This window comes from Ambystoma mexicanum, chromosome 9 (genome assembly GCF_040938575.1).
Source record: "Ambystoma mexicanum isolate Mex_15411 chromosome 9, UKY_AmexF1_1, whole genome shotgun sequence".
NCBI lineage: Eukaryota > Metazoa > Chordata > Amphibia > Caudata > Ambystomatidae > Ambystoma > Ambystoma mexicanum.
Window position 1 is genome coordinate 627,813,903 of NC_090931.1, and position 15,043 is coordinate 627,828,945.

The 15,043-nt window shown below is 44.3% G+C and overlaps 1 protein-coding gene across 1 annotated transcript in view; it reads left to right on the plus strand.

Moving 5' to 3' along the window:
- The window catches only part of LOC138488382 (TLC domain-containing protein 1-like), a 58,733-nt gene extending 46,337 nt beyond the window's left edge, over positions 1-12,396 (plus strand). Inside the window, exon 4 of the mRNA XM_069615318.1 lies at positions 11,698-12,396. Coding sequence (XP_069471419.1) covers positions 11,698-12,120 — 423 coding nt within the window. The 3' untranslated portion in view covers positions 12,121-12,396. The remainder of the gene's footprint in view (positions 1-11,697) is intronic.
- Positions 12,397-15,043: the final 2,647 nt, after the last annotated feature.

A 15,043-nucleotide genomic window follows, 5' to 3' on the forward strand; every position in this document is an offset into this window, starting at 1 on the left:
TCAGGGCTTTCACTGTTCTCCATTCCCTTCTCTAATCATGTGCCCCATGAAGCATCACCCTTTCTTCTCTTACCACTACTGCTTCTACTTCCAAAGGAATAACTTGCCATTCCTCATCATCCATGGGAATTTCTGTCCTGAACAAAAATGTATCATGCTTCCTTATTATTTTACCTGCCAATTTAGGTAATCATGATAATAACATGGTCACTCCATACAAGATCACTTCCTTGCATAGAAGGACTCCCCTTAAGGCTTTCTTTCCTGCAAAGGCTAATATGAATTCGCTGACATTTATATAATGTATCCCCGGGTTCAACACACTATGCCTTCGCCAATAAAAGATATCATCATGTTCATTTTTGTCATTAAATCAGGTCCTAGTCTGTTCACCGCTGTCTATTTAGAGTATAGCAATGGCATAGACATGTTGTGTCCCCCTATAGAAATGGGCAATTCATCTGTAAATGGATCTAAACTAATTGCCCCAGAAAATCCCTGAGCATTCATGGCAATGCCTGGCACTGGATATTTTCCCTCATGGACACAGGAATGAGTCGCTAAAGTGTCTACAAGAAATTAGAATGTCTTACCTCCTATCGTCACCTTGACCCTTGGTTCCTCTTCGGGGTCTGGGGTTACAGATAGTACTGAACACAACAGGTCATCCTTCCTGTGGGCTATCCTATTGTAGATATATATTCATCCCTGTGCCTGTAAAATGATACCCTCCCACCACAGTCACACTCCCTAATTTGAGCTTTACTGTTTGTGTAGCTCCCGTGTCTACCTGCCATTGTGATGCACCTGTTAGTTGCATTGGCATATATTGTATTTGTTGAGTGGGTGCCTGTTGCATTTGATAGATCATACAATCATTGTCTTGAAAGCGTTACTCAAGGAATTGGGATGCTTTGCGACAGAATATGACATGACTATTAATCTTAGTAAGACGAAAACAATGTTGATATCTTCTAGGCCTGTTAACCGCCCTGAAATCAAAACTAGTTGGGGAAATATTGAATATACCCACTGTTATAAATATCTTGGGGTGGAGATAGACAGTAAATTAGGCTACGCATCTTTAATTGAGAGGAAAACCCATCAAGCAAGGCATATCATCAATCTAGTTCGCAAGTTTGTCCAAAGCTATGCAGGGTATACCTTTTAAAGGAATGATGCTGATATATCCCCAATGGTTTATACCTGCACTTATATATGGCCTAGAAGCCCTCACTATTACCAATTTATCATGGCTCGACAAAATTGAGGGCCATTTTTGGCGTTCAATATTTAGCCTTTCAAGGTCTTCTCCTGTTCAATATATTCGGGTAGAATGTGGTCTAACATCTATAGAGGCTATGGTACAGTATCAAAGAGGTCTATTCGCTTTGAAATCCAGATGCCATCAGCCCAGCGATATGTTAAGGAGTAACGGAGAAGGAATCTTATGTTTGGAGCAAGACAGGAATGTGAAACGATATGACAAACTATGAGTGGAATTTTATTCCCCCATTGAATTGGGCAGTTAATCGCTCGAAATGTGGTCAATACGGCAAAGAAATATCAGATGAAAGATTGGACAAATAATTTTGAGCAGATGAGAAAACTGCATAATTATGTATTCTTGGAAGGGATAATTACAAATATTGTAGTCCACAACAATATTTGATAAGATGTCCGTCTCCTTTGGTACGCAGATTTAGACTGCTGATGCGTCTGAATCAGCTGCCAGTGAGAGCCACTTATGGCACACAATGGCAGTTGCCTATTGACCAAAGGACTTGTCGCTTGTGTAATATTGCTAATAACCTTGAAACTATTAGGCATATTTTAACTGAATGTCCTAAGTTATTATCACTATAGATGCCAATACAGCAGTTACATTCATAATTATGAATATATTTCCTCATTCCATTTTTGGCATATATGTTTGAATACATCGTCCGATAGAATGATTATGGCTATGTTCCATGTATGGAAGATAGCTATGATTGCCATTAATTCAGATGATGATTTTGTTTAGATTATTAATAGTATCTCTATTTATTATGTGATTTGTGCTTAATTAATGTGTGTTTAGATCTATTTTTAGAATGTTAGATGATCTTGTTGTATGGTGGCCAAACTCGCCGAGTTCTATGTGACATCGTGGGACAGGAGCTGTTTGTTTGTTCTCTGAGAACTATTCATGGTTTTGTGATGTATAGAAGAAATGAAATGAATGAAAGTATTTATATAGTAAATGTATCTTTATAGCATGGTTGTCTAATGTAAAGTATTGTTGCTATAGTTTGTATTTGTTCACATGTCAAATTATGGTTTGTTGTAAAAGTTTTTTTTTTTTAACTATAAACAACAATAAATAAAAAGCTGTTTTCTGTTGCCCCTGTAATGGCTGTGTCTGCATTGGTGCTTGTTGGAATTGCTGTGGTTGTGGCAATTGTGTCTGTATTGGCACTTGCTGAAATTGCTGTGGTTGTGGCGCATATGCCTGATTCTGTGTGTGATCTTGGGCAGAATATCCTTGCGAGTCTGTATTATATTGTAGAGCATATCCTGTCCCCCCTCTTGGAGATTGCCAATTCTATTGTTGCAAGCCTCCTCTACTTCTACATACTCTAGCCACATGTCCTCTTTTTCCACAATTCCAACGTGTCAAGGGCTGTCTACCATTAGATCTTCCCCTTCCTTGAGAATGTGTCAAGGGCTGTCTACCATTAGATCTTCCCCTTCCTTGAGAATTTTGAAATCCTCCTCGTCGAGGCCTATTCCCTCTGCCTCTTGTCATATAATTATACCCACTCTGATCTTGGGCATTGGCTATAGTATTTTGATGTGGGAACTGCATCACTTGCACTGTGCTTCCCTCATTACTTGTCAACACTGCTCCCTCTATGGCGAACTTTGATCATTCTTTCTGCACCAACTTCACCTCTTCTGCTTTCTACCCTCAACTTTCTTCTTGTCTTTCTCTTTTAGCATTCTGCAATAATGCACGATTGCCAATTTTATATCTTGCCATGGTTTTGCTTCCATTCCCACCTGTTTCTTTAACTGCCTCTCTACTGGTTCTGGCAGTCCCACACATAATATCTAGTAAAATAACACTACTATTTATTTCCCACGGTTCATGCTTCTCCTCACTCAATCTATCCTGAATATCCTGAAAGAAAGCAATGGGATCTTCATCCTCTCTCATCTTCCTAGTCATTATCGCCCGAATATCCAATGGAGCTGGATATTGTAGTGCTCGCCATATGTCTGCTCTACAATTATCGAATAACCCTCCGTCTTGCACTGTGTTTTGCGTAGTTACTTTTGTCTACCTGGCTCTCTTCTAAATGTCATCAGATCTGTCCCCTAAGATAGCTGATAATAGGCCTTTTATATCACCTACGACTAACGTCATTCCTGATGTCCTTTTCTCTAATTCCTTAATCCATTTTCCCCTAATGGACGTTAAACTCAGCAGTGTGCATTTTAAATTATTCTTATCCATCTGGGGCTATGGTATATATTGTGGTTGACCTCCTCCTTTCTCTAATAGTGGGAACTGTGAAAACCCTGATCCTTGGTCATACCTACCTACACTCCCTGTCTTCCAGGCCGCATTATCATCGCCTGCTTGTTTTCTCCCTAGCAATGGCCATCGTCTGCTCACATAGGGCGGGGGACACATCACCTGTACTGTGTGATTGTACTTGTGGTTGCTCAGTAAATGGTATTGGTTCTGGAGTTCTTTTTACAGGGTCCTCTAGATCTAACAATTGTACCCCTGTATCTAAACTTGATTCTCTTGAAAATCTGTATGCACCCTCTTCTCGCGTCTTCTTATTTTGTTTCCTTTCCATGTCTGACATTATTTTGCTCCAACACGTATGACTATTGTCCTCTTCTGCACCCTCAAGATCTAACCCACTTCTATGATAATCTACTCTGACGTCATCCAAGCTTCCTCCTGTTCCTCTAAAGGATGCTCCTTGTTCACCCTCTTGAGTTCTATACCCCTAATCTGTCTATATAGTTTCCCCATCCTAGTTCCTTTAGTCTCTGTATCTTCTTCTCTCCACGTCGGCATATCTAGTGGTCCTCACCACCCTCCACAGGATGGTTGTGACCTCTCCTTTTCGATTCGCTCTTGTGTTTCTGTGGGTGCCATGCATCTACGTCATAAATGTTCAATCTCATCATCTTTAAATCCCCTACTTCTGTTCATTTCTTTCTCCCTTCTCCTTATTTCCCTTAATTCCTCTTCCTCTCGCCTTCTTTGTAACCTATGTGCTTTCAATCTTTGGGCTTCTATTCTCGTTTCTCTTCTTCTAGCCTCTCCTCCCTTTTTGCCTCATATTTTCTTCATTCTTCCGTTTGCTTACATTAATTGTCTCTTTCTTGTTTGTACAGCCTCTCTTCTTCCTTCTTTCACTTTCTGATCTTGCTCCTCCCTTTTCTATCTTTTTCAAACTCCAGCAATACCATTATCATCTAGTTTAAGCAATATTTGTACTCCCATCCATTCGTTTGTTACTGTTGTCATACCCTTAGCTATATCTATTCTTCTTCTGTTTCTCTGCCGCTTCCTCTGTTCTTCTTGTTCTGTCCATCCATTTTCTCATCATGCTGCTTACTTTCATTGCGTGTTCATGTATATTCACATTCTCTAATTTTTCTCTCTTCCTCTGTCTCTTCACCAGTATAGGCAGGGGGTACGTATGGTGGATTAACATACCACGCTGCTGCTTTCAGTTTTGTTAGAAGGTAAAATCCGTTCCCTTTATTTTCTACATCTTGTTTCTTGGAAGGCGAAAGAGGAGCTGAAGGCGTTACATCTTCCCCTTTATGCTGACTTACAAAAACCAGTCTATAGGGAATGGATTCTTTCTCCATTCTGGTACATTTTCCAAAGTTCTAGTACTGTCAATCCTTTCTCTAGCTTCTTTCCCTTATGCGTCGCATGTACATTTGTTGTTAGGTAATGTAATATCGTATTTGACAACGAGCCTCCTGGAGGCCACGGCATAAGTATCTTATTGGTTGTGCCCTTATTCCATTAGGAATGGTACTCCATGATCTTGGTAGTATTCTACATAGGTATGTGAGAGGTGTTTCTTCCATTACGACAAGCCAATTCAGACTGTCAATACTTACTCCATTTTTTTCTCTTACTTACAAATGTATTAAATATATTGTTTTAATATATTTGAGTAGACACCATTGCCACTCGTATTCCAGGAGATCAACATATTTTCCCTACATTTGTTTATTATTTTTTTAAAACAAAATGTATTTGACACTTTTTTTAGCTCCTTCATATACACTTTCTCTTAATTATTTTTATATCGTTCTTGGTTTTTTAGTATCTTCAAACGATCTTTTATACTTCTATTTGAGCTTTGTCTAATTCTAACCTTTTGGTTCACGTCGATCCTTTGGCAAAAAAGTGTAAGGAAAAAATCATTTTTATTTATTTATGCTATTCTTGCTTTCTTTTTGTTGTTTGTTTTAAATACATTGTGCCTCATTACGACCCTGGCGGTCCAGATACAATGGCACCAGTAAGCTTGCCGGTGCCGTTGCATCCGGACCACCATACTACGAGTTGTAATTGCGGGCGCCCTTCTGCCTGCCAGGTCGGACCTGGTGGGCAGTGGGGCACCCGTGAGCACAACTCGTGGATGCACAGGCACTGTTATCAACGCTGCTGGCCCATCCGAGTTCCCCATTCCCATTCAGCCCTATGGGGCCGATTGGGGATGGGGAGACCCTTATTGCCAGCACCTGAGAATGGACAATTACCGGGTCCTCTGACCTTGGCATAACCCGGTAATTGCCCATTCGCGGGTGCTGGTAAAATCACAGGTCTGGCAGCAGCCTTGCCATTGTTACAGGCACAGCTACTGCCAGACCCGTAATGAGGCACATTATCTTTTATACAATCATATTATACCCTTTACATATGTGCACTTACATTATGTATATATACTCCCCTTTGCGTATGTCTTTCTCCACTGCCTTAGTGGATTTATTCTCCTCTCTTTTTTTACCCCCTCTGGGAGTTTGATACACGCTCTTCTAATAGGCGCTGCCTTTAGGAATCCGTAATGCTCTGATATGGAACTATAGCGTGTGCCCGTTCTGTCTCTCTTGCATTCGAGGTATTCTTATCTCTCTATAGCCCCAAAAATCCAGTTATTCTTTATATCTTTCACTTACAACATAACACAATTATATTCCCTCCCCCCTTATATTTTTACCAGCTGCGATGGTCTACTTACATCTGGCACTCAGCTCAAGTCCCCCGGCATCGACTCTCACAATCAACCAGTTTGCCTTTCATTCGCGGGGCACCTGCGGGGACCGTACAGGCATTTCCTCAAAGGGAGGACCTGGCGACCATATGTTGATCATGTGATACTCTTGTGCACAGCTCTATGTAGGAAACGCTGTGCTCATCTGGCTTGTGGCGGGAGCCGTCAGGCATCCGGGAATCTAGGTCTAAGTTTTAGGTCTGGGCTCTAGGTCAATTAGACCTGAACCATCCACACTGCTACCAAATGTACTCTAGCACCTTGAAGCATCTGTGTGCTAGATGGAGTTACCAATAATATATCTCAGACCAAATAACCGGACAGAATCAAAGAAGATGGTAAAATACTGCTTTAATCTCAAAGAAGTAAAGCAGGGCAAATACACACTCATCAAATCGATTTATGCAGGATCACAATATCTTCTTGATTATACTCCGTTTATATAATGCTTGATGCATCATCTATTGACGTCATCCTACGTGACAAACTGTAAAACCTATCGAGGGGTGGAATTGGATTAGGGAAACATGTCTACATATAGATAGTACACGTGTTAATCCCTCATTGGTGCTCTCCTGTCTGTGAGACACACCCTGAGCTACCTATGTACACGTGAGTTAATATACTCGTCATAGCAGAGAATATAGCAGAGAATATGGCAGCAGAATAATACTTTGCAACATTGTATGTAAAAGTGCATGTCAGGCTTTTCTGATTGGTTGGCAACCCAAACCTAACCTTGGACATTCGGCTCACTAGCAGCACGTACATAGAAACGAAACCAAGGTGCTTGGAAATACGTCAGCTCTCCCCTTGTTTTCCCAATTAGTCTACCCTCTCTCATAGGTATGTCTTATGCAAGTGTCTTCTGTTCGAAGGCTGACCTTGCCAGTCTGCACTGTCTCAGGACATTCGAGGGAGTGTAGGCACACCATTATCTTAGCTTCAGACTTAATGAATAGCCCTTGTTTGCAAGCTGTCCATCAAGTGTTAGAAGACCATGAATTTGTCAATTTCAACAGTCTATTAACCATTCAATTCAATTATCCTGTGTGTAGTTGCTACTCTTGGCCTTTAAAGACTTGCTCACTCTATCCCATACAAACGCCATGCCCTTTTAATTGTCCAATACTTGGCATTCATAAATGTTCTTGTTCCTCCTAATCTTTGAGAAATATATCCTTGCACGTGGTCTGCTCAATAGACTCCCTTTGTGCTTTTCCTCCATCTCTTGAAATAGCATCCTTGGTTCAAAGCCAGTGCAAGGGAAACAACATCTTCATCATCTTTTCACTGTAAGATCCCTGGCTCATATTTTGAGGTAGTTGGGGTGATTGACATAAGCCGTCATAATTTTCTTCTGATGGTCTTAAACGTTGACTATATACCTCTCGTAAGCAAGTTTCTATGTATTCTTTCTACCTTGCGTTACAGCGTATTTACAGTTATTGACCAGTGAGTCGCTTAATTCTTCTTTGTGTTCATAATTACTGTATCGTAGGATGCATGTTTCTCTTAGTGCTTCAGTTAATTCGTCATTCTGAAGTATTTTTATGTTGTTTCAGCATAGGTTCTTATATCTTCTTTATGACATTACTTTGCTGTCGTCGGACTTTGGTTTAACGCTCATCCATTCTGTTCATGGATGCATTTAGACAGCTTGGCAAAGTACATCCTTCTTGGTAACACAAGGACTACCTTATTTTTCATTTTATTTCGATGCTTGCTCCCATCTTAGATTTAGGTTAGGCATTTTTCCACCCTGCATTTACAGTTTAATAAACACAGTTGAACTGTGATAACTGTGTCTGTCTTTACTGTTGCCACCATGAGTTCCTTACAGTTTCCCATCATGGCTCTTTGTCTGTCATCCCAATATGATGGTGGCATAGGGCGGGGACTAAAGAGAAGACATGTACCTCCTCTACATTTCATACTCCCAACAGAGGCCGATCCCATACCCTAACCCTAACCCAACAACTCTATCCGCTGTTAATGCTCTCACTGCAAATGTTGCTCAGACACACTAACCCAACATGTCCAGCAAACACAGTACTTGGAGAACACAACCAATCCCTACCAAAGCAGAAACTCTTCAAGAACCCAACCCATTCACACCCTCAACACTCACTGCTCTTAGATATTCTAATCCAGACATACCATCAGCAGACTACTGCAAACACCAAAGCCATCCACATTCCATCCTGAAGTAGGCATTGTGCAGAGACGCTGAAACATGCATGCACCCAACACACTTCAAGACCTCAACCACATCAATACATCCAGTACATCAAGTAGACACACGCGTTCAGTTAGCTTACTTAGGTAAGGTAAGCTTAGGCTTGCACCTCATGCCAGGGGTGGACTGTCCTGCAGGCAACTCTGGAGATTTCCGAGTGGACCTCTACATCATGGGCCCCGGAAGGGGGCGTGGCCTGAGCCCATGGAGTAAGAAGTGCCCGGGAAGAGCTCCTGCCGTGATCCTGTCCTAGATCCTGTTTGCGGATGATATACTGTGATAGCAGCGACCCTGAACACATCTGCTAATGTAGGAAGCGGTTCCCCAGCTTTGACAAGCTGTACTAGCTGAAATCGGACCTCACCGACTGTGAAATTCAGCCTGAAGGAGAGACCCCTAGTCCAAGCAAGATGGTGGAGGCTAACGCGGCCCAGCGAGGAGAAGGAGTAAGGGGGAGGGGCTGCGATCAGCGAGGAGCACTGAGATCTGGCAGTGTCCATAGGAGACCTGGAAAGTCCCCTCCCTGGCGAGCCCTACTAAAGTGGTCCGAGCACAGTGCGACAGGAACTGCTCTCATCCAGGAACTCTATTGCCGAGGGGTGCGGCGACACATAGAGGAGGCACCGGACATGAGGGGCACAGAGTCGTCCTCCCTGCTGCGGGCTGTACGTGACCAGCGTGGCAATTGAATCACAGAGTGTAATCACACTGTGCTGGTCGCCCTGACTGCAGCAGCAGTGGTGTGGGGCTGTGTGCACACCAGACGACGCCTAGGCAGGTCATGGTGTGAGGTGCCTCTGAGGACGGTGTGGGTGGTGATTGTGAGTCTCTACCAGCACAAACACGGCCCATTGACTCCCAGAACCCCCTTTGTTTTGCATATTAAGTAACTTTGGGTTTCACCCAATCCAGACATGGACACCTTGCTCACCGTTCTCAGAGAGGCACAGCTCCACCTCACTGATGATGCCCAACAAGGCTGAAACACGTGTATGGGGTTGCTGTTGGTACTCTTGTTCAGAGGAGAATTGCCTAGCATTTCGGTGCTGGACTGCCCCTGGGCAGGACAAAGACTGATATGCAGGGATATTTCTTCTCTGTGAAAGGGACATTGAGCTAAAGACTTGGATGAGACTCTCCCAGGGGCCATCCACCCAAGAAGAAGTCAATGGGCTGTGTTTGTGCTGGTAGAGAGACTCCCAGAACCCCCTTTGTGTTCTGGTCCAGGTTACCACTGTCACTGATGGGAAGGGTAGCCATCACTACAATGATTGTGCTACCCAGATTCCTGTATCATTTTCACAATGTCCCCTACTATGTCAGGGCCTCCTTCTTCCGCACGCTCAAGGTGATACTATGAGAATTCTTGTGGGGGGCGGCTCGACATAAAATGTCACTCACCACACTATGTTTACCCTAAAAGGAGGGCAGAGTCCAACTGCCTGACCTCGAAAAATACTACCTTGCAGCACAGTTTAGCTTTGTGTCCAAATGGCTTTCAGACGAAGTAACATTGGAGTCAGAATTGCTCCAACAACTAGTAGCTGCATCTCGCTTGAAATAAATATTGTGGGTACCACTGAATTGTTTGGGAAACACCCCCATGATAGTGACATTGGGCGGAAAGGTGTGGTATAGAGCTAGGTCGCTGATGAATCTCAGACACCCTAACTCCCCAGAGACCCCAATGGCCGCGGATGTCTGCAAGGTTCGAGCTGATATGCCAGTGGTGAGGCACTGGGAAAGGTGGGGAATCGACAAGTAGGGGAATATGTTTCAAGAGGGCATCTTTCGGGAACTTGAATCTCTGCAGGAAAAGGAAGAGTTGCCTAAAGGGCAATTTTTGTGGTACCAGAGCACTCGGAGGATGGGCAAAGGTAAATGGGGCAAAATGGCCTGAAGAACCAACAGTGAACACTTATGTGCAACCTGGGTAATGGCTGCAGGCCGGTATCCAGACTGTATGGGATGCTGGTGGATAGACCCAACCCCAAAAGTTCAACACTGAAAGACAAGTGGGAGGAGGATCTGGGAGTAGAATTAACCAAAATAGATTTGGAGAAGATACAAGCATACCCCCGAGAAGTGTCAAGAAATGCCAGGTTTCGGCTGGTACAATTGAATCTCCTGTACTGCATTTACATGACCCCACACAGGGTGGCTAAATTTAAAAGCGACGCAAGCCGGTTATGTCCATTGTGCAAAGTTGGGGAAGCAGGGCTAATGCAAATGTTTTGGGGATGCGAGAAAGTTCAACAGTTCTGGGTACAAATTTTACAAGCCTGCAAGGAAGCAGGAATTTTGAGGTATCAATGGACCCCGAAAGAATGTTTGCTAGGCGCCTACCTGAGGTACAGCAAAATAAAACATGTGGTTAAGTTTATGGATATGGCTTGCATACTGGCCAAAAGAACCATTGCAATGACCTGGAAGTCAGCAGGGGGCCCGCAATATCTATGCTGGTCCAAAGAATTTGAGCGTTGGGCGGAGACCAGGATGTGGGGTCCAGAGCCAACAGGGACTGCACCTGGCACTAGTGTGTCGCTTACGAAGCCTGGAGAACGCTGGTCTGGGACATGTTCCATCCGTCTGATGATAAACCCCTATGAACACGCACCAGACATCCATGGCAGTGTGCACCTGATGCCCTCCAGTAGATCACCCTTAGCTGGCACTAAACACTTCCCTCAAGGTTTGGAACACAACCTTGTGACAGACAAACACTATAGATAAATGCGATACCCCTCACAAGTGCAGACGTTATTTAGTTGTTTTAAATGTTATTTTGTTTTCTTGTTATTGTGTTATAACGTTGTTGGCACCATGCGTCTTGCATCTAAAGCGGAAAGATCGAAGGGAAATGTAAGTTGTGAGATGTTTGTTTAAATGCCAATAAAAACATTTTAAAATCAACCACATCATGGGCGTATTTCCTATTTTATTTCCAAATGTTCTTCTGTGAAAGGGGTTGGGCTTGCTCAAAATGTGTAATATTGGGCCATTTAAAAAACTATTTCCAGGGCATCTTCTGGTTACCAGTCCACCCCTGCCTGTAGCTATCTCCCAGGGATTCCTTAGTCCTGGACTTGTGTGTGGAGGAGCATGAAAATGGCAGCAATGATCTAACTGACCATGTTTACTTTCCCTTAGGTGACGCCACCGTTTGTCTTTGCGGCCTTCACCCGGCACTACGTAGCAGGCGGAGTGGTCTCGCTCTTTGTCGAGGTGAACAGTATCTTCCTGCATACCCGCCTCCTGCTGAAGCTGAGCAACGCTCAGGGTTCAACTCTCTACCAGGTCAACAAGTATCTGAATCTTCTCACCTTTGTGACCTTCCGCCTTGGCGCTCAAATCTACCTCACCTGGTACCTTCTCAGCAAGATGGTTGCACAGCACGGGGCGTCCTTCTTGGTTGCCAGCTCCGTGACTGACACCCTGATCCTCATCTCCCTTTCCACAGTGGATTGCATGATCTTCGTCTATCTGTACAGGCTGATGCGGACAGACTTTTTCCCTCGGCGCAAGACTCATTTGGTGCTCCAAGAAAACCACACCAAGTTTCTGAACGATTGATCTAAAATGCTAGAGTGATCTGAAGATATATTTAAAGCTTGGACATGAAAGAAGGCCTCTAATCTTCCTCCCACCATCTTGATGACTGATCACTCGAAGAGACCAGTGGTGAAGTGTGCCACAGTGCTTCTAGGCGGTGCACTGTACAAAGTAAGCCACCTCAGAGCTCTGCCTTGAACCTCTGGATGGACTAGCATTTCTGGACTCTGAGAAACTGAGCTAACTCTTGGTGTAATACAAAGCTTAGACAATAAAACAAACCATGTTTTTTACTTATGGCGCTTCCCTGTGCTTGGTCCAATTATCATTTTTGTGTAGTGCAACTTACATCACCCGAAGGCTCACAAATATACAATCTAGTGAAGGATTTCAAGCATTCCCAGAGGAGTATTATTATTATTATGGTATTTATTGAGCGCCGACCTTCGAGAAGCAACAGAGCGCTTTACAGAGCTATACAACTTTACAGATGCATAACGGAGCGCTTTTCAGAGGTAACAGAACAGATCTACAACGGGGGTTGGGATACAGAGGGGCACAGAGGAGGGCTACAGCTCTGGCAGGTGGAGTGGGACGGGCGGCGTCCAGCAAGTCAGGTGGCACGAGGGGCGATGTGATGGCCTAGATGGTGAGGTGGAGAGATACCTTGAAGAGGTGGGTCTTGAGTTCTTTTCTGAGTTGTAGGAGCGTGGAGGCGAGTCTGATGGTGATGGGGAGAATGGGCAAAAGGCCCAATTTCGCTGCAAGCTCGTCAGCCTTGCGGGTGGAGGCTGCTTGAAACGTGTCATCAACTGTTGGAGGCATAGTTGAAAAAACATGAATTTGTGTCTGATGTTTTTGCTCCTTTGGCTTTGCTATCGATTTCTAGTTGGATGGTGTTGAAAACCAGAAATGGGCATTAAAAGCAGTAGCGCTTGATTCACTTAATATCAAAGGAATCACCTGGGAACTTGTTTCAACCTTAATTTAAACTCAACCCTCATGTTTTCCCTTCCGTTTTACCTTTCTCGCTTGGCCACATTCTAATAAACCAGGGCTCCTGTGAATTCAGAGGGGCACAGCACATTAATCAAAAACACACCTGCCCCAGAATCCACAAATTTGCTGATTTCTGTAAAAAAAAAGTCTAGCTCAAAAAGTTCTTACGTAGACTAATTTTATTGTTTAAATACCCCATGAACAAAAAGAAGAAAAGAAGCCTTCAAACGCCGCTCCTCGATTAATTCCTGGCTCTTCCACTGGCTTCCTTCCTTGGTGCGCATCTGGGCTATCTGTTCCTTTTAGGTATAGGTTGTGTTTGTCATGTTTCTATGTTTGTGCCCTTTCTAGTGCAGCGCCTCTACGCCTTCGGCCCCATCAGCATTTTATCATTACATGAAATAAAAAACTTGACTGTAGAATGTTCTATGGTGTACACCAGATAACACCTTTCTACTTAAAAGTACATATATGCATGCAATATATCTCATATATAGGGCCTCATCACGAGGTGGCCGATATCCCGACTGGGATACCACCCACCTTTATTTGCGTTAGCACCCACCTGTCTGGCAGTATTACCGCCGGATCACAGGTTGGGCACTAACCGTTACTCCCCATTCCCCATTGGACACAATGGTGAATTTTTGGCACAATTACCGCGCAATAATACTGCAGCCAGTAACTGCGCCGGGGTGTTTACCCCCAGTTCTGAGCTGGGGGTAAACATGTCAGACACGAGATTGGGTGGAGCGGTAAATGCAGCGGTAACACTGCATTAACACCCCCATTCAGGCCAGTTCAAAGTACTGTTGGGGAAGAGGAGTAATGGAAGGCAGGTTGGGCGTATAAGAAAGGAAATAAGGAAGTAGATGAGATGGGGCGGCTGCAAGAGAAACGGGGGGGATCACTGCCAAGAACCAGCGTCTGACTTTGAGTCAGGGCTTACTTAGGCACCCCAGTAAGAAGGGGAATAGAAGAGGGTTTACAGGCATGCAGTTATCTCCCCCACATACACACTGGCTGCGCGCATGCCCTTCCCGTTCCCTGGACCTTTCCCTGAAGGATACATTTACATTGGAGGGAAGCAATTGGGTGAATAGAAATAGGGGGCGATGAGGACACCTACAGGGACACACCCTTTTTATGTCCTTAGGCAGACAGGGCTTCTGAAAGAACACGGGCATGTGGGTTGACTTTCGCCCGAGTTCTAGGGACAGGCTGCGACTCCATCTAGCTCACGGTGGGGAGGCCTGAGATCCAGACCCCAGGTTGCTTAGATCACTGCACTGTAGAAGCTGCATTAGAGAGAATGATGTTCCCAAAGAGGGCTATGGCTGCGTTCATCAGTGTTAGTGGCAGGGGTGTTGCTAGGTCTGGAATAATTCTGGACTATGCTAAATTCTGGACTGTCGGGATTCAGGGCTAGCTAGCCTTTTGTTTGTTGTCTCTGGGCTTCTATCCAGGGCTACAACCAAAAGACCTGGGGCTGTAGCTCCCCCAATGCCTGCTAGCGATGCCTCTGATTAGGGGTGCATTGAGGATACGGGGCGCAGAACTCGGTTCATTTCACTCCAGATGTCAGTGCCTTTTTCCAGGGGGTAGGCTAGAAAAGAGACGGAGTTACTAAGGCTAGTACTTGTAACTCAGAGCAGGATAACACAGTATGTACTGGGAGGTGAAGGGTGGTGTCTGGCTTTAACAGACATAGGGCCTTGTTATGAGTTTGGCAGTATTCTGCCGGAATACAATCTAACGGAATTACCGTTAGTGCCACTTGGTCCTGCAGATTTACCATGTGATTACAAGTGGTGATAGGCGGCATAAACCCCCATTTTTGGGGGTCCATAGGACTCCATGGGGATTTCAGTGGAAATACGGGCCAGCGGCAATGCTGCTGATTTTACAGAATCTTTGGTGGTAAGGTGCCAGCTTTCCCTCCAGC